The sequence below is a fragment of the Cyclopterus lumpus genome, chromosome 16 (genome assembly GCF_009769545.1).
Source record: "Cyclopterus lumpus isolate fCycLum1 chromosome 16, fCycLum1.pri, whole genome shotgun sequence".
Lineage (NCBI taxonomy): Eukaryota > Metazoa > Chordata > Actinopteri > Perciformes > Cyclopteridae > Cyclopterus > Cyclopterus lumpus.
This window is the reverse complement of record NC_046981.1, coordinates 10,701,708-10,725,391: the sequence shown is the minus strand read 5'-3', so window position 1 is coordinate 10,725,391 and position 23,684 is coordinate 10,701,708. Positions and strand designations below refer to the sequence as shown.

General features: G+C 44.3%; 1 protein-coding gene across 2 annotated transcripts in view; it reads right to left on the bottom strand.

The window, feature by feature from the left end:
• Window positions 1–14,785, bottom strand: part of efna3b (ephrin-A3b) — a 52,022-nt gene extending 37,237 nt beyond the window's left edge. The window contains exons 1-2 of one of the 2 annotated variants that reach the window (XM_034554221.1): window positions 14,155–14,785; window positions 13,653–13,865 (exon numbers count right to left, since the gene is read on the bottom strand). In XM_034554221.1, the coding sequence (XP_034410112.1) occupies window positions 13,653–13,762 (110 nt within the window). In that variant the 5' untranslated portion in view covers window positions 13,763–13,865; window positions 14,155–14,785. Of the gene's footprint in view, window positions 1–13,652; window positions 13,982–14,154 lie in introns of those variants that run through there. The other variant, XM_034554220.1, reaches the window with a different exon arrangement.
• Window positions 14,786–23,684: the final 8,899 nt, after the last annotated feature.

Genomic DNA, 23,684 nt, shown 5'->3' with positions numbered 1-23,684 from the left:
CATTTCCTCCACATCGTGCAATAATGAAGTTAACAATACATTGTGGCTTGTACTCTTAGTGAATAATATCTATAATTGAATCGTAATGATATCAAAGGCTATCTACTGTGAGTGTCATGGGCTATAATATAGGGAGAGGTTGTAACCTGTTCTCACCCCGTACTCTGCTGTTTAGGTACTGTGGAGACTCTAAAGGAGATGTGATACCCGAGTACTGATGATAAAAAAAAGCTCCATGTAGCTGTTTGGTAGCTTTCATAAATATCATCCTGATCAGCAGGAAGCAGCTACTCTAAGATCAAAGTCACATCACTTTAATAAAAACAGGATTCTAGTTCCTCCATGGAGATTATTTGTTAATAAAGATTGACATAATATGTCTGCCAGGTTTCACTGTGAAATGACAGGCTGACAAGGTGAACAGTAGCTTGAAAATAGTATGACTCCTTTAGATAAAAGGTAACATATCTGACATGACATTTGATTTCAATGCAGTTAAATATGGATGTAAACTGGGGAAGATTTTAAATGATAAGAAATAAAAAAAGATAGTTAACTAGTTAATCGGATTCATCCCACTCATTCTAAACTGTGCTAACTCTGAACCGCATATATTTCAACATGTAGGCATATAAAAAAAAGAAAGTCAGTTAAGTAATTTAGTGTTTGGCTTCCTTAAACAGTTATTTCTGTAAGTTCTGCGACGCTACCGTGACTTTCTGTCTCCTAGAACTTGACTTACTTGAGTCTTTAACGGCTTCACTGACATCACTTACGTTTCACAACCCAATGTAATAGATCACTTTTGAAACCAGCGAGTAGTAACTACGAACTTCTGAAGCACTTAACACACAAACTTAGTAAATGATTCACAAAGTGCTGGAGAGAGAGAATCTCAATTTAATAGCTGTTGAGGAGCTTCCAAGCAAATGACTTGATTTGTATCAGTAAATGTTTGTCCAATTGGGTCATCAGGTGATTGAGGATTGGTTTTTAATCTAATTTAAAAAAGCCAATTGCCTCAAACAAACTAAAATGTTAAATGTTTTCAAGCAACTGGAGATAAACTTGCCATAACAACGAAGGCTAAAATTGGCAAAATGATTATTCAAAAGGGAGGAGGCCCCGGGAACCTTTGGTATTTGTAAAGTGTTGGATACTCTGTGCTACTGACACCGTTGTATGCACACCGAAAGCATACAGAGGTACAGATGTACACGGGAAGACGTTAAATGTGAAAAAATAAAGTGGGGCAGAGCGATAAAGAAGGAAAGAGACACAGAGAGACTCAAATACACACAAACGCCGGTCTGAATGGACCGCCAGCCATGGGTTCACGCTACAGGAGTGAGCTTACACTTCGTCCCATTCACACCGAGCACTGAGTTAGCATTGACTCCCCGCTGAATAGCCTCGTGAAGACACAGGGCGATGCTAACCGGGAGGCACTATCGCTAGCCGCCCTGCTCCTTGGCGGAATAGCCGGGGCGGCATTGATATGGTAATGTCGGGCACGGTTCGGGGCCAAAGCTTGGGACCGTGGGCGCTCTGTGATCCTCCAAGCCCAAAAAGGACAGATCTCCAGGGCATTGTGATTTCCCCAGTCAAGGCCCTGAGTGATCAGGATAAGCCCGTCCATGCTGCTTTAGTGCTGTCACTCAGTCCTCATTGTGGTCATGTGAACGGCCATTTTCATCACAATTGACCTCGGTCTTGGCAGTGCTGTTCAGCAGGGCCCTCCTTTCTCTATTCTTCAGTGCCCTTCCCTCCTTCCCCTTCGCCCTCCATCAATGATTTATTTTTTTTCCTCTGTCTGGTCTTTCTTGTGCTCTCTCTTGTCTTTTTTTCTTCTTCTCTCCAGCAACAACAGAGGCCCTCAGATATGGCTGGTGCAGAGTTGAACTGGCCTCCCTGTCTATCCGCTGCCATCTCTGCAGCGCTGTCCGCTCTACGAGGAGAGTGTCATGGAGCCTTTGATTATCTGAACTGATACTGTAAGAAAATTGCAACCCGTGATGCAATACATATGCTCGGATTTACTATTCACCTCAAGGGGGTAAAACACTGTGTGGCGTGAGCGACAATTTACAACACACACACACACACACACACACAGCGAGAGGGCGGATGGGTGTCATCATTCTGCGTTTTATTCAATCACGCTTTAGCAGACATAGGAGGGTACGGTGTGTGTTATTCTATATATGGAGTGTGTGTGCATTCTCTCTTTATGTACTCAATGTAACAATGTACTCCCTTGAGGAAGCTGTGGGAGGTAATGACAGAGATTGTCCCTGTGAAACGAGTTTTTCCCTGCACACATGTCTGTGTGTGTGTGTGTGTGTGTATGGACGGGGAAAAACTGATGGAAAAATGTAAAGATAGGTAGAGAGTGAAGAGTATGCATATGTATTGGACTAATACATGTGGGTAATGTGTGTGGGTGGTATGCTTGTAGGCTGTGGGGCATTCACATGCCTTTTATATCGCTTTCTTTCTGCAACAACCCCCTCTCCCACACACACACACACACACACACACATATATATATATATATATATGCATGTACTAGAATGGGAGGAGAGTTTGCCTGGCTGTGAAGAACTCTGCTCCATCAACACAACACATCTCCTCCCACATCTCCCTCTCCCCCTCCACCACCTTTTTTTTCTCTCTCTCCCGGGAAGTGACACAGAATTCTTTTTAACTGCAGTACATTCATTACAACAACCCTGCAACTCCCACATCCTTCATAGTCCTCCTTTCTCCATCCCTATAACACAGGTGAAATAAAGACAGTGTGCGTATTCACCTCCAGCAGCCGCCCTGGACTTTGCGCTTTCATGAGAAACACGATGGTCCAGCCGGAGAGAGAGAAGGTGGCTGAGAGAGAGGTGGTAAACACTCATTCATATGCGGCCCTTACTACAGCAGTGCCGGCACATTCCCGCGCCTCCAAGCGTAGGAAGGGAAAGCAGAGCCTACAGACAGCGTGGGTGTTAAGCACTGAGGACGGCCAGCATCTCTAGCTCTCAGCCGTCCTCTTTCCATCTCCCTCCATTGACAACCGTTGACTCTGTTCAGTGTGCGCACATGGACACACACAGCTGTGTAAATGAAACACAAGGGTATATGGAATCATGCACGCACAACACACACACACATAAACAGAGGAGCTCACTTACACACTAGACTTTAGTGAATGTTGGATGAATATATGCGAGTCAATAGGAACATGTCAATTGCCATTGCAGGCAACGCTGCAAATCAATGACTAGAAGTGCTTGATGGAAGTATTGGATTGTATGCAGAACACTGATAAAGTATCTGGATTTGTAAAGTATTTAATTCAGACAAAAATAGACTTCTTCGTTTGGTTAATTCATCTCCTGATGATTTCTCAATAGAATTTTCAGCAGGTAGTAATTACTACAACTGTTATTACAAACAAACACACCCAATCCCTTTAACTCCCTTCATTAACCATGTTTAGACTTGAATAGTACCTGATGACTGGAACATGGTTCGGTTCTTTCAACTACATTTTTCCCCATGATGATATCGATATTGAGATTTAAAATGACATTTTAGGGCTGCAAAAATTATTTTCATTCTCAATAATTCACGTGTGCCCATCTTAGCTTGCTGGAGCAGGGTGATCGCTTAAAACATTTCCTTTGTCAAAAAAATCCAAAATCCAAGGATATTTCATTCTGTAGGATATAAAAAACACATTTTAACAAATTGGAGAAGCCTCTGTTTGGAATTGTACATGTTTTCAAACTAGTTGCTGTTGTCAGTTGATGAATATTACATTCTTCCACTAAAACATATTTTCTTTATCTATTAATCTCTTTCAAAATCAGTTGGTTGATTAATTGTTTGGTGAAAAAGATCTTCCCATGATGATGTCCTCAAAAAATCTTGTTTAGTCTGAATCTCAACTTGTTTGACATACAATAACACAGAGCTGCAGCGAGTCGTCAAGTAAGAGAAGCTTGGACTAATACATAATATGTGTTCATGATGAATTGATTTTTGATTAAAAATCTGTGTCGATTAATTATCTTTACACTGATTTGTATATGTATCAACTATTTGTTTCAGACACTGCTCCCACACACAGATTCCTTAAAAAAATTAAATAAATAGAAAACCATTCTATTGGCATTGAGCACACCAACACAAACTGGCCAAGATCTGAAGCCAAGAACAGGAATCCCATAGCAGCAAGAATTTCTCAGTACACACACACACACGCACACACACGCACACACACACACACACACGCACACACACACACATACATTTGTCTGATCTGAAGTGAGGCTCGAGTGTAGTAAGCACGGTGATGCAGAGGAGGACAATGAGTAGGAGAGGAAGAAGCGATGTCGAGAAGTCGAGCCAACGGGATAGACGGTGAGGCAGAGCGGCAGATACTCGGCGAGAGAGAGAGAGAGAGAGAGATAGAGAGAGAGAGAGGAACAGGCTGAAACATCCAGGAGAGGAGTGCAGTGTCTGGAGGACACCATCGATCCAACACTGACAGAATCAGACAGCCAGACCAGAACCCAGAGGCAGACGGAGACACCCCAACACGCTGCGCTGCTGACCGTCAACAGCTCTTCATGCAGGAACCATCCACACACTAACACATCAACCTTGAAGGTGGAAAAGTGTTGCAACATAATTAAGAGGAACATGTTTTCACGGCATGTGTTCATGATGAATTGATTTTTGATTAAAAATCTGTGTCGATTAATTATCTTTACACTGATTTGTATATGTATCAACTATTTGTTTCAGACACTGCTCCCACACACAGATTCCTGCACGGGCTTCAACATTCTGGCCGTACCACCTGCAATCGGTCCATGAGCTGCATTTCCACGTAACAATCGGGCTGCATATTTTTGACTTAGCTCCTCTTCACTGTGCTCCTTCCAAGATGAATCAGTTTCGATGGTGAAGGCTTGACCTGCGTGTGTGTGTGTGCTTGAAAAACGCACAAGCAGAAAGCAAAACAAAAAGGTAACTTCTCCTCTCTTATGCCGAACCCAATGATTTGCGAGCCCTGTCCTCATCAGGCTGTCAACAGCAAACAAGACCTCACATGAGGAATCGTACATTGGACCGCAGGCTGCTAAGTTTTATCACTGCTTTTCTCTTTTTTACATCATTGTGAAGTATTTCTCCTTGAGTTCTGGTAGATTCATTAATAATGTAAATAAATGCAGCCCTAATCATATTTGTGTTACAATACAATTACACTAAAAGTAAATATAATATATGATGATTTTGAGGTATTGCTCAGACCCACACACAACCCCGAATAAAGACACAACACAAGTCCAAAACAATAACTAGAGGATTTCAACTTCTATTTCGTGATCGTACATAAATATTTCTGCTGATGGTTTTCGAATATGCCTGTTGCTGTTTGAGTAACTGGTTGTCTGGCTGGTTTCCACTGACACATCAGACCTGGTTGACAGTTTTACTGACTGGTTGCCGTTGCCATCAGGATGCAAAGTGCTTGTGCAGTGAACATTTCTGCCTCCCTCACCGGCCTGTCTGGGACTGATTAAAGCCTTCTGCTGAAACAAGGTCATAATTCACTTAACCACTGCCCAATTTCCGCATAATTACCCTCCTGCTTCACGAAACACCAGCCCGCACGGGACGCACGCGCACACATTCGCACCGACGCTCAGACACAAACACATTTCCTCTGATTTGTGTCATTACTGCGAGGAGAGTGGTTAAAAGGTTTCAGAGTTGGCCTCTTAGTGACAGCTTAAATGGATAAAACCTCAATTAAAGCGTCTCGCCCTCTCTGCCGCGCTCTCTGTGGATGGAATAAGCATAATTCTGTGTCCTCTGCAGTTCGCTGGAAGTGAGGAACGTGCCTGGCCTTTTTTTTCTCTCCTCCCTCTGGCTGCGAAATCAAACCTTCTCAAAAGGGACTTTCTCATATCTCGCAGTAATTGTTTCCCGTGAAAACCTCTGAAAAACAAGCTACAATCCAGGTTACGCCGCCGAAGTTGTTTTACGGTTGATGAACCGGGAACAACATTTGCAATCAAAGCTCAACAATAAGCATCCTTTCTGCCCAGCGAGCGGCGACAACAGACTCTCCTCCATGCTGCTCCTCTATCCTGTCTTGCGACAGTTAATTCCCCGGTGCTGCATTTTCCCATGCGGCGGTATCGTCTTTACGTGGAGGATTCCTAATTGTCATGTCGCTCGAGTTTATTAACGCTAGACCACTCTGCTCTGTTGTGATTAGGCTCAGCATATGGCCTCAGACTGCCACTACGCTGCTGCCATTAGCCACATCACAAACCCACCATGTGAGCATCTGGTGTGCGCGCGTGTGTGCGTGTTTGTGTGTGTGTGTGTGTGTGTGTGTGTGTGTGCAGGAGCTGACAGTCTACATTATTAGTACCCCCCCCCCCCCCCCCCCAAAGCACCAAGAGTGCTGGCGAGGAATAGAGTAGACATCAGATAAAGTATGTACACACACACACACACACACACACACACACACACACACAGACACACATACACGCACACACAGATACGAGAAGTGCTTTAAAACAGCTTGTAAACATCACAGCCTTGTTATTAGCACCTGATTACACTGCTGCAGCTTAGGCGTCGGCTCAGAGAATATAATGCTAATATCAACAACAACATCGAGGGTTGTGCGTCTGAGTGTGTGTACGAGTGATTTTTCGTGCATTGCCTCCAGCCTATCGCTGTGGGATTTGTTCTCTGTGGACAATTTGTTCAAATTTAACACATGGATGGGAAAGATACATTCTTGTCTCGCCCCACGTTTCGCCCAGAATCTACAAATAACGAGGGAAGACGCTGATTCAATAACCGGTCCGTCAGAGAAGAGAAAGCAACGCGTCCAGCATTAAACGGCAGCGTTTTAAATTAAATCAACTCCTCTTGTTATTGCAATGTGATTTTTGAGAATTCCCTGTTCAAATAATTGTCCTGAGTTTAATCACCTTGCGGTCATCCAATGTAATTTGTGAGCGCTACATTTCCTTTCTATTACTTTACACTAAACACAGACTCCGTCCCAGGTCATGCAGAACTGTGAACGCAGACCATCAGACATCTGGAAATCATCAGTGGAGGAGGAGCCAATATTGTGTTGCGACTGATTCCTGTTCTTTAGCCACTTGCCAGTCGTTCCAATGTTAATCCCAATTTCGGTTACAATCCTCTTTTTCAGCCCCTCTGCTGTTGCCAACATGGAGGCGAGTAAGCCGCGGCTGCAGAATCTGGGCCACAATGAAGCTCACCCCATTTTTAGACTGGCCCAACAGCACTTCTGAGAGAGCAGTGACCTTAACAGCCATTAAGGACAGCCATCACTCACAGTCTCAGACGCACCTTTGGGTAATTTAGACTGTCCAATCTAACTGATGGCGTGTTGTTGAAAGCAGGTGAACACTGAAGCTGCGATAAGGAAACCAACACACAAAGGGAACTCCACACAAGAACCAAACGTGGAAGCATATCCATCAACCATTTCTGATTAGGAGGCCGGTCCTAACTGGCACAAAGGTCTGAGAAAGAAAAGAGTGACGCATATGTGGCCGTTGTTTTAGGCATTGTGAGAAAGCCATTTTATCCGCTGTTCTGAACTGAGAAAAGTCCTCCTGTCTGCTCCAGGATTTAGTTGAGCTGCAGAGCTGCTGTTTGGGGTTCCCAGCAGTTGGCAAATGATATGATAAGCATGCCCATTTCTGCAAATGTGGAAATATAAAATACAGAAAATTTAATTTTAAGCAACAAACATCATTCTCAATGCTAAAAGATACTGGCTCTATTCAATCATTTAGCTTGTGTCCGTAAAAGCGATGCTCCATCCAAACATGCCATTCATGCTTTATGGAAAACAAAGACATTCTGCAATTAGATGGGACATTACAACGGTCAATGCACTGTTGAACCTCAAAGCTCCAATCTCCTCACAATTGCATACATATGTGGCTTTTTATGATTTGTCAGTGTTATGATGAGTCACATAAATCACTGGTCCAAGCATTGATAAGGACACATCCCAAGTAATCCATATCACGTTATCGACATATATTGGTTCTGCATGCATTATTCTTGATGTATTAGTCAAATGACAGACAGACCATAAAAACATGCCAGCCGGCAGCAGCAGCGTGAGACATCATATTATTTTAACCAATGTAAATTCACATTTAAAAAAGGAGTTCTGACAAACAGAAAAAAAGTCATGCTTTGGTAAATTGTGTATTATAATTTGTCTGTCATTAGTCCAGAAAAAAAAAGACTGAGCAAGGACTGAGATCTCTGCCAGAACACAGCATTCATGTGCAGTTCTTAGCTCGTGAATTCACCACAGCCCACCACGCTACACCTCCACCTGCCTCGAGGTTGACTACCAAAAATAAAAGTTCTCAACTCACTGGAAACACAAGCAGTTCTGCTATTTCCTGCATTCTATGTTATTTCCCTGCATTCCCTTACTTTACCCACACTCCTCTGACTGATTGCTGTGAATGTGTTACATCACAAATCATCCATTACTTCACCTTTAAGATTCCGGTGGAATTGATGACATCCTTTCCTTGTGTTCGTGTTGGAAATGACATGAACAAAAAACCCTTAACTATACACTGAAGGCAGAAGGGTTTTAGTTCAGTGTGTTTCTAGCAATGACTCTGAAAGTCTTCAGAAATGCAGCCTGCAAAAGCATCTGTGCAAACCACTGCGCCACCAGCATGGAATCAGCAGTCACTTAAATCAAGACAAATCCTGGGCCAGGCATTCCCCTTGGCGTGCTCCACTTCGTATAAGGTTAGTCTGAGCAGAATTATGTCCCTAAAACCGTCTTCCTTTGAATCCAAACCATTACAGTGACCAGTTTGTGTTTGATCCAAGATGGAGCAAGTGGCAACGCCGGACATCAATACTCAATGTTCACGGCAATGCTTCCGATTAGTCGATCATGTAAGCGGGACAGCGTTTGAGGAAATGAAAGAGCCTATCAAGAGATGTGGAAAAACGGACTGGGCTTGATATTTCAGGCTTGTCTTTTTCTCAAGATCAATGTGAGTGTTTTATGTGTGTGGGAATGTAAAGGATCTGCAAGGAGGTGGGTTTGAAGTGGCTTTGGACCAAATCTCAAAGTGTGTGAGAGGAGAGGAGGAAATGGCAAGAAGGAAATACAATGTGGGTGAGGCAAGGTGAAGGGAAACCAGGCAACAAAGAAAGGCAGCAGATGTTGGAGCATTGGAAAGATGTAGTCCAAGTTAATTTGAAAGAGAAAGAGTCTCACAGGATTCACATTAAATCACATAGCTCCCAAAATACCATCACCCCAAGAGTGCTTTCCAATCAGGCAATTGGAGGAAGAGAGAAGAACACAGGTGGGGGCCAATACCTGAAATCTAGCTCATCCCAAAAGAGGAAATAAAAGATGGACAGAAAACAATGGATTTATCTTCCTCCTCTCTTGTTCATGTCCCTTAATGCTCGGCTCACCTACCAGACAATACCTGTCCAATCAGAAAAATGTATTTACTCCTACGGGGGGGCTGGATCTTATTATGCCAACAATAGTCATCCATCACACAGGTGTTCCCTATTGCTTTTAATGAATGACGTCTCTATGCGAGCGTCTGCACGCCACACACACACACACACATTCACACACACACACACACACACGTCACGACGCAAACCCGAATGCATTCACCTGTACACTATGTGGCCTTATTATTTGTTGCTAATGAACAGCTGATCACTGTGGCTACATAACGGTTACCATGATCACTGAGCCTGTGTGGCAAGTTTTATTTTTGTGTGTGCAGGTGAACAAACACATAACACAGTGGTAGCTGACGTGCGTAGAGACGGTGCAAACGCCTATGATGGATGTTTTGTACACACACACACACGCAAGGAGTGCATCTTGTAATAGTGAGCGAGTAACACTGATTTGTGAATATATTCATAAATGTAAATGTTGTTGTCCTAAATGGAGCTAGGAAACAGTTTTGTGTTGCTATCGAGGGTTTTTTCTCTCTCTCTCCCCCCCCCCCCCCCCCCCCCCCCCCCATGTGGATCCCCTGCACTATCATACTTTTCTATTTTGCTGTCTGTCCCTTCTCATATTCTTGCATTATTTATCTCCTTCTCTGCATGACGTGTCTCTGGATGGATGTAAAATAAGTTCCAACCTGTCGTAGACACGCACACATGCACGTACACGTATACGAGGTGATTGTTCTGCTTACGATAGGGTCATGCATTGAGGTGACAGTGTCATTGATACACACACGCACGCCACTGTCTAAAAGTGCTTATGCGTTTGTTTATTCGCAAACCCTAATCGCTTTCAAAAATATACAACTGATAAATTAAGAGATATCACCAGATATCCATTATGCAAATCAGTTAACTGCTGCGTTATTAGATTAAACACATACACATGAATACGCTAGCACACACACTCGTGTGCACACGCACACAGTGGTGGTTAATTGCCAGGTGGTGGAAGATAATGTGTGATTTAACGGACTGATGGATTTGTTTTTGTTTCGGTCACCCATCAATGAACAGAGACATCTGTAACAGCGCCAACACACACGTGCTTAAGTTCTCTCTCACACAGACACACACACACACACACACACACACACAAACCCTTATACACGCGTTGAAGCCCAGGGATATCAGTGACAAGTGACTGATAGCAGTGGCAACAGCCATTGTGCAAGATGTGAATGCAGGAAATGATCCATCTTCGCAAAGTTAAAAAAGTACACAGCTGTGTGTAATTGTTCAGGTATAAGCGTGCATGCTCCTGTGTGTGTGTGTGTGTGTGTGTGTGTGTGTGTGTGTGTGTGTAAACGGTTAATCCTTGGTAACAGTCTCAGCCTGTCTCTTGTGGTTGATGAGTGGCTCGGGGTCAGAAGCTGCTTAGAAACTGCAAGGTCCTGAGGCTTTACAATGTGTTTACCATTCAAACTGACAGCTATACTACAGCTTATTATTGGCCTTCTAAACCTCCACATCGCACTGTGAGTTAGAGAAACTCCAGAGAGGCCCCATTGCCAGCGGCGAGAGACACGCCAGCCAACCCAACAAATGTGAGATGTTGTGCTGTTCAGTGCAGAGATTAAAATAAACGGGTCTGTGCCATGGACAAAATAGCTGGGAAGTATGTAAAAGAATGGATTAGACAGGTTATCCTGCAGTTGATCTGCCCTTCACGTGTCACTGTCCATGGTCCCTTTGTCTCCTAATTCAATAAGTAGCCTGAATTAAAAAAGTTATCCCCACTCACTGCTCATACATTGTCATTGTGTTTGTGTGCACCGAGGAAGAGAGAGAGAGAGAGAGATGGGGAGATCAAGGATGAGCCAGGTCCACTGAGATGCAGTGTTCTTTAATTAACCACAGTCTTTTATAAAAGACACACACACTAGGACTCACACTGCAGGGGCTTTAGAGTATTCTGCCGCCTGGATGAGAAGCGTACAGGCAGTGAGCATGTGGAGAGGCTGCGGGGCTCTGCAGTACTCAGGTCCTGGACCGTCAGGTTAAAGGTGAGGATTCTCTAGACCGCTTTAGTTCTCCCGCTGAAGAATCCACTGCAACCTTTTTTTTTTTTTACTCATTGATTCTGAGTGTACAGCAGAAAGCAGCTGACAAATTAATTAATTAGTATACATTCTACCAAGGTCAGTGCTGCTCATGTTACGTCGAGCTGATTGTAGCGAGGTCCCGGGTTCACCTCTTCCCTTTATGACTTTGAGCGTTTCTTTTCCACGTTTGATCTAAATCAACTTGTCTCCAATATGAAAACCGAAGGTGGAATTTCATTAGCATGTATTATAAAATTGTAACTGAGAAAGTATAGACATTGCAAATGAGCACTCTCCACATTGAGAAATAAATATCAATGAGAATGCATTCGCGCCATATTAGTTTATCTAAAATGTACAGGAAAATAATGTTCTCACATTCAGGAAAACTAATAATGTTTACAGTATTCCACCGCAACCAATAACCTTGTGTTTTCCGCTCTTATTGCTCTACACAGTATTTCATGTATAGTAATTATGTTGTGATGCATAAATTCACGTTTTATTTCACGCTGTAAAGTAAAATCATTGGCTTAGTTATTATCAGCGGACATAATCATTGATCCTACTGCAAAAACACCAGTGAGTTTTCATTTTGTTTACGACTTTAATAAATCTAGTCGTAAAATGTAAATCAGTATATATGTGACTGCTCATTTAGGGGCCTAGTAAATTGAAGAGGTAAATACCACAAACTGTTTTAATGGCCGCCTAATAGCCAAACTATATCCTACAGACAGGATTCACTGCAAAATGGGATAGCCAAAGGAAGGTGTGTGTTAGTTTGTGACATGCACTCTTGTGCACCTAAAATCTAGGTTAATTGTTGCATTATTTTTGTTAGATAAAAAAAAAAATCATAATACATTAGCTCACACAGTTTGCTAAATTGCTAATTAAAAGGATATGTTGAAAATTGACTAATATGTCACGTCAAATCCGGCATTCAGTTGCAAATTAACAACATTTGATGTGCTCATTTTGGGACAGAAGAGAAGAAACATGGATGTACAGATTGGTACATGTGGAAACGCAGCTAATCCAACATAAACGCACAAGATTTAACTAAATTGTGGGAAGAGAGATAAGCCTACAGTGTGTTGCAGCAGACTGACGCTACATTATTAAGGATCCAGCAGCAGAGCCATGGACTCATGAGGACAGTATTAAAAAGGCAGTCTTCTTTAAAAAAAAAAATAAAAAATGTTAAAGGAGCATTTTCACTTGAATCGAGATAGGGCCGAGGAGCGAGGGATTAGGAGGATAAAAAAAAAGGCCAGCGGACTGAGTGTAAACAAGAAGGGGGTTAGAGAGGGATAGAAGGAGAGAGCAAGTTGGAGAGTGAGCGAGAAGGAGAGATTGAATAGTGACACTGCTACAACACAATGGGGTCAGGATGAAGAAGTGCTCCTAATTGAACCAGATAGAGGAGAAGACAGAGAATCATTCGTTGTCCCTTTTTTTCTACGTCCCGGACAGGCATAGCTGAAGGTAGAGGAGAGGAGAAGGAAAAAAAAGGGACTTGTACTTGAGTACTTGAAGAAATAACAATATGCACAGATTGATGCTGGACAGGATATGTCCAACTATAGTTGTGCAAATAAAGGGGTTGAAAATATGGTTTGGAGCCACCTTGACTTCACAGCAGGGGTCTGACTGGGCAGTTTGAGGCTCAACAATAGCTTCACCTGACAGAGAAACGTGAGAAGCCTATTTAAATAGCTTTATTTGTGGACCTATATCATTTCTTCCTCTTAAAAAAAAAAGATAAATACAGATGAGGAAACCAGCAGTTAAACATCCTTTATAAACGCGTTAGAAGGACTCAATCAAGCAAAAAGCCTAAAACAGCAGCAAACCACTGATGACTGAATGTGTGATGTCGTGGACCTGACAGCCCGGAGAGAGCACATCAGGACATGGTCCTTCCTTTTAAGAATAAAGAGATCAAAATAACACACACACACACACACACAGAGAGAGAGGAATTAGGGGTCTTACTGTATGTTGGAGCTGTTCCAGTAAACGGAGTGCCTGTTGGCTGACACCTGGACCACGTCCGCCGAGGTGAGACTCGTTAGCACCCAGAGAGACAGCACTACCAGGGCCATGCTCCCGGCTCCTCTCTCGGCCTCCGTCCCCTCGGTCTCTCCGGCCACTCTCTCGGTCCCTTCACCCCACCAAACAACGCGACTCAAACATCCCAGCAAAAGCCTAACAGACGGGAGAGGGAGGGGGGAAACAAAAGCTTCATGCATGCAGACAAACGGATACAAAGACTATCTTTGGCTATCAGACTCGCTCTGGTTAATAAGTGTTGTAAAAGTCTATTGTGGTGAGATGTGACTAAAGCCCCCCCCCCCCCCCCACACACACAAATAATCCCCCCACACCCCTCCCTCTCTCTCCAACAAATCCTGGGGCTTCAAACAAGGGGGTTTGTGGAAGTCCTTTTGAGCGGGTCCCCGTAATGACGGACTGGCTCCTGGTCCTCTCTGCTCACCGGGAACTGCTACTTCTGAGCCAGCCAGAGGAGTGTGTGGGGCCAGCACTGGATCCAAGCGGGAGGTCGCTCTTCCTCCGGGCATGAAACGGTCCCCGTCCGCAGGGAAAGAGTTGCTGCTGACGTGAAAAAGGCTGACTGGAGGAAAAACTGAGAGTGGGAGAAAAAAAAAAAACGAAGAAGTCCTCTTCTTTAAAAAAAAAACTGTTCTTTATCTGCGTGCTGCTGCAGTTTTTCCTTCCTGGGATCCGAGAGATGCAGAGCACAACTGAGCTCTATAACCGCTGCAAACAATTCAAGCAGCCAGTTTCATTAGCTCTTCAAGACTCTATCCGACAACCATCGTTTACAGCGAGCAGCCTGCCCACCCGTCTCTCTCTCTCCCTCTGTCTCTCTCTCTCTCCCTCTCTCCTCCTTCCCCTCTCTGTGCTTGGTAGGCAGCTCTCGTTCACTTTCTAACTCCACCCCCCTGCGAGCCACAAAAGCGCATTCCTTCAATATTGTGGCCGAGTCGCAGCACATCAGGCATCACTGCGACTGGAAGTTTTCTTTTTTTCCCTCAACTATTCGACCTCCACTCCCGGTGTAAAAGTAGTCAGCTTTGAATCCGCCCCCCTGCCAGATGCGTCTGCAGCCACCATCTGCAGCCTATATTTCAACCAAACACCCCTTCCTCCTCCCCAGCCACACGCACACACACACACGCGCGCACACGCACACTTTTATGACAAAGGCTGAAAAACATAAACTCTTGCACGCACATATATTCTCCACCACCCCTCCTCGTTTTGGATCCCCCAGACACTGTAAGTCAGTCTCATAAGCGCTATCATCATGTCAAATGCTCTTCCAGCTGCAGCGCGTTAACACGCGTGCTCACGCGCGCGCACACGCGCATGCCCTCTCACGCCATCCACCATGAGGAGAATACACAAGCTATAGCTGCGTGTCACACTTTTGGGTTCACAGGGGATGTTATCGTGACTTTTATCCAAGTGTTGAAGAAGTGACTTGCTGTTTTATTTCGCAAATTATCCCACAAATTAAATTCCATGTCAATAATTTATTGAAGCAATTAAGTTGTAATATAATTTGAGTTATTTTCGTGCAAGTGTGATGCGGCTCGTGTTATATATTCCTGTAGCTCTGTCATGCAGAGACATGGCGAAATGTTCCGTAATTTGCCCCCCTCGGTCACCTCCACTGCCATAAACTGTGTATCTAAAGTGTGTGTGTGTGTGTGTGTGTGTGTGTGTGTGTGTGTGTGTGTGTGTGTGTGAGAGAGAGAGAGAGAGAGAGAGAGAGAGCGAGAGAGAGAAAAACAGGCCATACAGGCAAAAGACAGGAGGAGGGAGGGAGGAAAAGAGAGAGGTTGCAGATAGGAGAAAGATTGTTACAGTTTTCTTGCCGCCTGCTGGGAATGAGTTGGTTAAGGGGAAGTCAGAATGATTTATTGGAAGAAAAAAGGAGGGAAATACAGAGAAGGAGAGCAAGAAAGAGAGTGAGATGAGATGCCATCGGGGAATCCCTCTGTCTTCTCCAGTCCTTCCACCTCTCTCATGAGCTGTCCATTTAATCCCCCCTGTGTTCTTCCTCTTCTCCTCACTTTATTCCTCCATTTCCACTGCAAACTTTCTCCGCTCTGCGATCTCTGCTACCTGGCTCTTCGTTTTCGCCTCTGTCTTTCGTTAGCGCCGTCTCTGGTGGTTGACCCGTCTCCTCTGGCTCTCCCTCCATCTCTCTCCGTTACAGCAGGCATGCAACTTTTTAATGAGCACTCCTCCTTTGCCTCCTCCTCTCCTCGCTCCTCTGTCATTTCTCCTTAGTCTCTCGGTGTTGTTGTTCATCGCTACGCTGCATTGTGCGGTGTAACGGCAGCACAGTTACACCTGGCACAATTAAATATACATGCCCAGAAACATATGCACATATAAACATAGAGACATACACATTTTACGAGTTGGCCCTAGTGGAATAGTTTTGAATTATTAAAAGAGGAATTCAAATTGAAGAGGAATAATTTTAATTCTGGTGACTGCTTTTATTTGCTTTCTTGCTGAGAGTTCCAGAAAGACTGATACGACTCTCATGTCTGACAATGAAGCTAGTATAGCTTAGCATAAAGAATGGAAACAGCTAGCCTGGCTCTTTGCTGTCAAATTATTCCTTTAAGAGAAACATCACTTCCCAGAAGTGATGTTCCCAGAGAGTCTTTCTGAGCTTTCCTGACCTTTGATAACATTTTATAAACTCAAAGTTCACTTACTAGCTTTTCCTAAGGCCTTTGATCAAAGCCCACTGTGTTCTTTGGCGAATGGAACTTCATGTGAAAGTGAGATCACTGGCTGTAGACCATTAGCTGTAGACCACTAGCTGTAGACCATTAGCTGTAGACTATAGCTGTAGACCACTAGCTGTAGACCATTAGCTGTAGACCATTAGCTGTAGACCATAGCTGTAGACCATTAGCTGTAGACCATAGCTGTAGACTACTAGCTGTAGACCATTAGCTGTAGACCATAGCTGTAGACCATTAGCTGTAGACCATAGCTGTAGACCATTAGCTGTAGACTATAGCTGTAGACCACTAGCTGTAGACCATTAGCTGTAGACCATAGCTGTAGACCATTAGCTGTAGACCATAGCTGTAGACTACTAGCTGTAGACCATTAGCTGTAGACCATAGCTGTAGACCATTAGCTGTAGACCATAGCTGTAGACCATTAGCTGTAGACCATTAGCTGTAGACCATTCGTCTGTGAGGACACATGAAGTTCCATCCACTGAAGAAGACTCTGGAATATGGCCAACAGGGATCTGGTTTCTGGAAAGATGTTGCATTTGTAATTTAAAAATATCTTCTAATGAATTGATAAATATTCTCATTATTCCTTTAAGCATTACAGACAAAATCACATTCACTTCCACATATTTGCCTGTATGGCATTGGGAAGGCAGCAGAAGTCTCACCCATTTAGGTGAAGTGACCCTTCCAATGCCAGCCCATAAAGCCTGGATGATGGACGGTATGGTGCCTACGGGGGGGCTGGTTGTAAACCGTATGAAAGGAAAACTGTAAATCAGGTGCGAGAAGACAACGTTGGAAATCGAACACCAATGGAATCAGAGATCTGGGACTTCTGTGTCGCTTCTCCGTTCGGTTCCTGTGAAACAGACGGTTCTGTTTCAGCAAACGCTCCTGTCAATTCTAATCACCCAGGTTGGATTTTCCAGGCGTGGGTTGCAGTGCTATTGGATTACTTTTGTATTGGGGTTATTATGAGAAACAACCTCGGAGATGACTGCATGTGGTGACACCGAGGCTCTTATGACATTTACAACCCGGAGCCGGCCAGCAACACATCTGTCAAGTGATCCTTTCTGCAACCTCAAAATCTAATCGGAGCTCTCTCATAGCTCTCATAATTGGATATTAGGCCCCGATTGGACTTACACCCCCCTCCGGGGCCCCAGCAAGTAAACAATGCTCTTATGAATTGAGCACGACCCGTGCATGGATACGAACATCATGTAAATATACAGTAAACTATTTATGTTTTTGTACACTTGTATGTGTGCTGCATTTCAATGGCATTCTTGAACTGGGAGTCTCTTTCTCACTCCTCCTCCCGCTCGCTCTGTGTCTTGGCCTGCTTCGCTGTTCACTGTTGTGTTAGTAAATTGTACTGACACTCCCCCCGCCTCCTCTCGCTCCCTCACCACCTCTGCTGCTCGCTCTCCCTCCCTGTCCCTCTCTCACCCGACTGACTGACACGAATTTTCAATCTCTCTGTTTACCTTTCACTGCTGTGCCTAAAACAACACAGGCAAAGAGCAAGGAGGAGACTAGGGGGGGGGAGGGATGGATGGAGATGGAGCTGAGTAGAGCGACGGAGAAGGAAATAGATGGAGGAGGTGCCACTAAGATTGGATGGGAGAAGGAGAACGGTGTGTGTGTGTGTGTGTGTGTGTGTGTGTCGGGAGGGGGGGGGGGGATGCAAGAAACGAAAGAGGTGCAAAAAGAGAGAACAGGGCTTTCTCTATGTTTTGGTTGGAGAGTAATCCACAGGGGCGAGGAGAGAGGGGTTAAGGGAAGGAGAAGAGGAGCTGATACTTTTGAACAGTCACGCAAACTGAGCCAGCAGAGGGAGGAGAGGGGAGGAGGGAGGAGGAAAAGGAAACGAAAGGGTGGAAGAGAATGTAAGTCAGAGTTGGGAGAAAGAGTTCGATGGGGCACAGAACATTAGGAGTCCAATGAGATATATAGAGGGAGAGAGAGATTTATAGAGGTACAGAAGGAGACAGAGGACAGCAAGAGTGATGCGTAGAGAGAGTTTTTTTTTTTAAGAAGACGCGAGGGATGGAGGCATGAGCGGGAGGAGAGGGCATGTAGAGAGAGAGAAGGAGAGAGAGAGTAGATACGCTCTCAACAGCATGAAATATTGAACGAAGGAGGCCGAACACAAGGAGGGGCAAGGAAAATGGAGGGACTGATAAAGACAAATGCAATCGTTTTGTGTGTGTGTATGTGTGTGTTGTTTCGAAGACAGATGAAGATGAGAGAGAAGAAGAGTAGGTGACAGGAATATGAAGAATTGTTGCTCCTGGCTGGAGACCAACATACATACACACACACACACACAAACACACGCACACACACTCACACCCACGTTGCTTTGAGTTTAGATTACTCCCATGTGTGGAGGAGATGGAGCGGAATTTGGTGGTGTTGAGAATATCACACTGCAGAGTATGTTTCATCACCATGCACTTGCACCATCCCAACACTCACACACACACACACACACTCGCACACGCATACACGCATACACACATACACACATACACACATACACACCCTCCCCCCTCCTTTGATCTCACTTCTCACTGATCTTCTCTCCTTCCATGTCAAATATTTAGGCTGCATTTGGCAGGTTTGACGAATATTACCATGGAGAAATGATTTTATTTATTTAACTTCCACATCAAAAGTCAGTGTCAGTAGCTGCGAGAGGATGATCCCAAATTTCAACAAGAGGAGAAAAAGTAAATCTGCTGACTTTCCCATTTCAGACATTATTTTTAATGCAGGAAAACCGCCATTGAATGATTTCTGAGGAAAGCACATGAGCGATTTGTTTGAAAAATGAAATGAAAAAAAGTACGAAAAAAGTTGATATGGTTCAAGAAGACACACACACACACACACACACACTCACACAGAGATACACATTTAAGGTGATGAGTCAACACTCTTTCTGCCTCCATCATTTGCTATTAAACCATCAAGATGATGTTTTATGGCTCATTTTGGATAAATAAATGCATTTTTCAATTAATTCTGGGTGTGCAGCCCAACAGGGAATCCTAATCTTCAGCTAAGCCCGAGGGGTGTATCATTTTAACATGGCATTGATAGAAATATCTGACTAGCATTGCACAAAGAGGACGACGCGCAATTGCAAATCTCTCCTTTTACCCCCTCTCTCTGTCACCATCACACTCACACACAAAGACCTGCATTCACTTACTCTGCATTTCTTAAGCAAAGATCTTGACATAAATCAGATAGAGCGCATCAGTAAAGGGAGAGATGAGTTTACAGTGGCTGATAAGGAAAGAAAATGAGGAAGGAGGCCACACTACAAACTGGAGATGGACTGCTGTATAAGTTAATAAACACACTTGACTTGATAAAGTGATAAATATGATATTACATTATTTTTAGAACAAAATAGATATAGTGTTAGTGCATCAATAAGACATATTGGACAGATGAGACATACATGACAGCGTGTATGACGGAAGTATTTAATTTGTTTACTGAGGCGTTTATTCCCAAACTAAAAGGGACTAACATCATTTCATAGTTCATAGTTCATACTTTTAATTTACCACTACGAAACCAGAATTTACATTTCTCCCAGAAGGAAGCAGTCCTCTCCATCATGGCTTTATACTTTTGCAAAGAGAAACTGTGATAGATCACACCATAAGCAACATGGAGGCATGGGGGAGGAGTTGAAGACATGGGGGAGGAGTTAAATACATGGGGGAGGAGTTAAAGGGACAGAAACGATATTCAGTGTCTGACTCAATGAGACACAGGGAAAACTGGAACTAAAACATGTACCAATAACCAATAAGAGAGACAATCTGCAACAACTTTACACTTTGCACTTGCTATTTAAATAAATGTCTGTTAAATCCAATCAATCACTTCATGAGGGAACACAAGAGTGATTGAGCCCACTGCTGAAAGCCTTTTTTTAAAAAGATGCACAGATTGAGTCCATAATCATGCAGATGTTTCTTCACTGCTGTATGAACATTGTCTGTAACCAAACACATCAAATTAAACTGAACTTGTGAGGCTGAGCGGACATACGATTACCGCTTTTTAGTTTGATGACGGGGCTGTGATGGGCGCTGCCGTCACAAAGTCCAAATCATCAGCGTTGTCAGATCACTTACTTTGACTGTATTGATCCAAAATCAATGTCAATGCTTAGTATTTTACAGCATCATATGATGTTAATTGGTTAAGTATATTGTGCAGTCCACCTGTAAGCATGTTTCTACTCATTTATTCATGTTTTTCTAATTTATTTGGACAAATTACAGACGAAGGCAAAAATGTAAGAAGTTTAAGCAAATTAAGAAGATAGTTGGTGTGTGTGTGTGTGTGTGTGTATGTGTGTGTGTGTGTGTTTGTGTGTGTGTGTGTGTGTGTGTGTGTGTGTGTGTCAGCAAAGTGTGTACATGTGCACTGCTGCATGCTTGTGTATAAGAGTAGTTGGGCTTTGGGGCTATTTAGATAAATGTTCCTGACGCCTCGTATTTCACACGTCTCAGTACTCTATCAGCCCCTGCGAGTGTCCTCCTGCAGACAGCACAGAAAACACTGAAGGCAGCAGAAACGTACACACAGAGGCACAAACACATACACAGGAACTCCCCCTCCCCTACGGGTACAGACACACATGCGCACGCATGGAAAAGGAACAGGTGCAGGTTGAAAAAGCCAGCTGCCACCCGTTCTTTGTAACATCTACATTTCATCAGCCGCAGCGGCAGCAGCCCGGTGGGCGCCGAGATTAGGGGAGTGAGAAAAGGTTTAACTTACAATGTCTAAAGTCAGATTTGCATTTTCCTTTTATTGTTAAAGGTTAAGTATTCCGGGGGATAAGCTGATCTGAGATCAATGCCTAAAAGGCACCCTTTCACCCTCGAGGACGGCTCCTTGGAGCTTCTCATGGTGACAACATGCTGGGAAAGAAGCCGGAAGAATAATGAGGAGGTTTTTGCCCATTTTGGTGAGGATTTGTTGACAGTCGGTGTCCTCTTCGCCCGTCTCTACATTGCTCTCTCTTCTTTCTCTCTTGCCTGTAGCTTCCTCTTTGTCATTCTGTCTCAATGCCCTTATTTCTGTACCCAATGCTATCTCTGTCGCCCTATTGCTCCCGCTTCCTCCTTCCTTGCTCTATCTCTTTTTGCCCGTTCCTCTCGGCCTCCCTCACTTCCTTCAGCCCGGCTGTCAGGTGAAACCCTGGTAGATTAACCTCTGACTCTCAGCAGGAGGTGGGACCGATCGGCTTGTAATTGCTATCATTGTAGCATGTGTGTGGGTGTGTCTTTTCTCTATTTGGGCTGTATGATGGATATCTGGGCCAGAGTGAAAATGCATTCTGGGTTGTGAGGGTACGTTATGGGTGTTCATACCAAAGAGGATAAAAAAGAAAAGAAAAGAAAAAAATGCCTTTGCTGCAAACTGAAGCTTACTGCTGTGGCCAGAGAATCAGCGCACACACACACACGTTGCTTTGAGTTTAGATTTAGATTAGATAGAGGAGACTGGAGCGTAAAAACATGTAGAAAAAATAATAACACAAATATCTCGTATCAACTTTAAATGGCACCTAATTTGTGCAACAGTGAGTGCTGAGGGCCCTCATCTGGAGCCCGTGTGATTGGGTTTGTGTGCATGGGTACCCCATGTGTGCAGAATATTTACGACTGTGTGTGCATGGGTGCGAGCACATGTGTGTGTGTGTGTGTGTGTGTGTGTGTCCGTGCAGAGATGGGGCGCCGTGAAAAAGGAGGCTCTGACTCCCAGCAGTCCCTTGTCACCCTCACTGACTGCTGAAAGCCATTTCAGACCGTGGGGCTAAATAATGGCAGGTACTCCGATCCATCCGCAGCTGGCTACAATAACACAATACAGACCAGTCATCAACAGCCCTGTCATCTCCATCTGTAAATGCACTTCACACGGCCCACTCCATCTCTCCTCCTCCTCTGACTGCCATTCACACACTTGTGTAACTGTCCCCTAAACCCAATTGGTCCTCACATAGCTGAAGTAGAGCCAGATTTAGTGAACTCATTTGTGTGGCTCCTTTCCCCTCCGTTTCCTTGTGTGTTCGCCGTGTGTCGTCCTCAATTTGTTTTAAAGTTACCGTTGAATGTATCGGCTTGCTGTTTTGGTCGGAAGGGAATGTCACTATGTCTTTAATGTACGACTAACACAGAGTAGCCAAGCGTTTCTGTCGGTGGTGTCGCCGCTACTTCTTGAGCCTATTGATGAAATTAATGAACAGAATTACTAAATGGGCCGCCACGACACACATGGCTCTGGAGACTCACACTATTACGCCAGCCGAGCGCTAACACAGTCAGCTGCAAGGGAGACGGAGCCGAGAGCTTTTTCAAGGTGAGGCGAAGAGGAAACAGAGGGATGGAGACATCACATGGTAAAAGGAGTGCATACGGCGAGAGGGTGGAGAGAAAGGGCGGAGTAACCGCGAGTGACAGGGAGAAAGGGGAGGGAAGGAGAGATAGTGAGTAAGTAAAAGCAGGTCTGGTCCAGGTGGGGTTCAGACAGTCTGTATGTTATTTTAGGAGGGCAGAGGGAGGGAGGGCGAGAGGAAGGGATGGATGGAGGGAGGGGAAGATGAATGTAGTTAATTAAGATGAGCAGGCGGAGGAGACAGTGTGGAATTACACAAACACTAATTAGAGTCTTCGTTAGGGGGCACAAAACGAGAGCAGCACATCCATCATCGCAACCCTCCATCCCTCTTTTCTCCCTCCTTCCTCACCTCCGTTCTCAACTGCTCTCACTTTTGCATGGCAACCATATTTCCTCACGCGACACTCCCCACGCGTTCCCCCTCTGCCACTTTTCATCCCACACTTTCCTCCCTCCGCCTCTTCACTCTCCTTTCTCAGTTTCCCCCCATCGATCCCAGCAGCCGTTCACAGAATGGGTGCGATTTAACATCTGGAATCTGGAATCGAAGCAAACGTTGCTTCACTTTGAATACTATTCTTCCTCGTCACATCCCTCCTTCTGTTTATATCACTGCTCCGGGAAGGATTTCATCCTCCCTCTCTCTTCCTTGTATACTTGCTCACACACACACACACACACACACACACACACACACACACACACACACACGCACACACTAACTGTGCCATGTCGGCACTATTTGTATTGTTTCGCCAAGCCAGTCAATGCCTCCTGT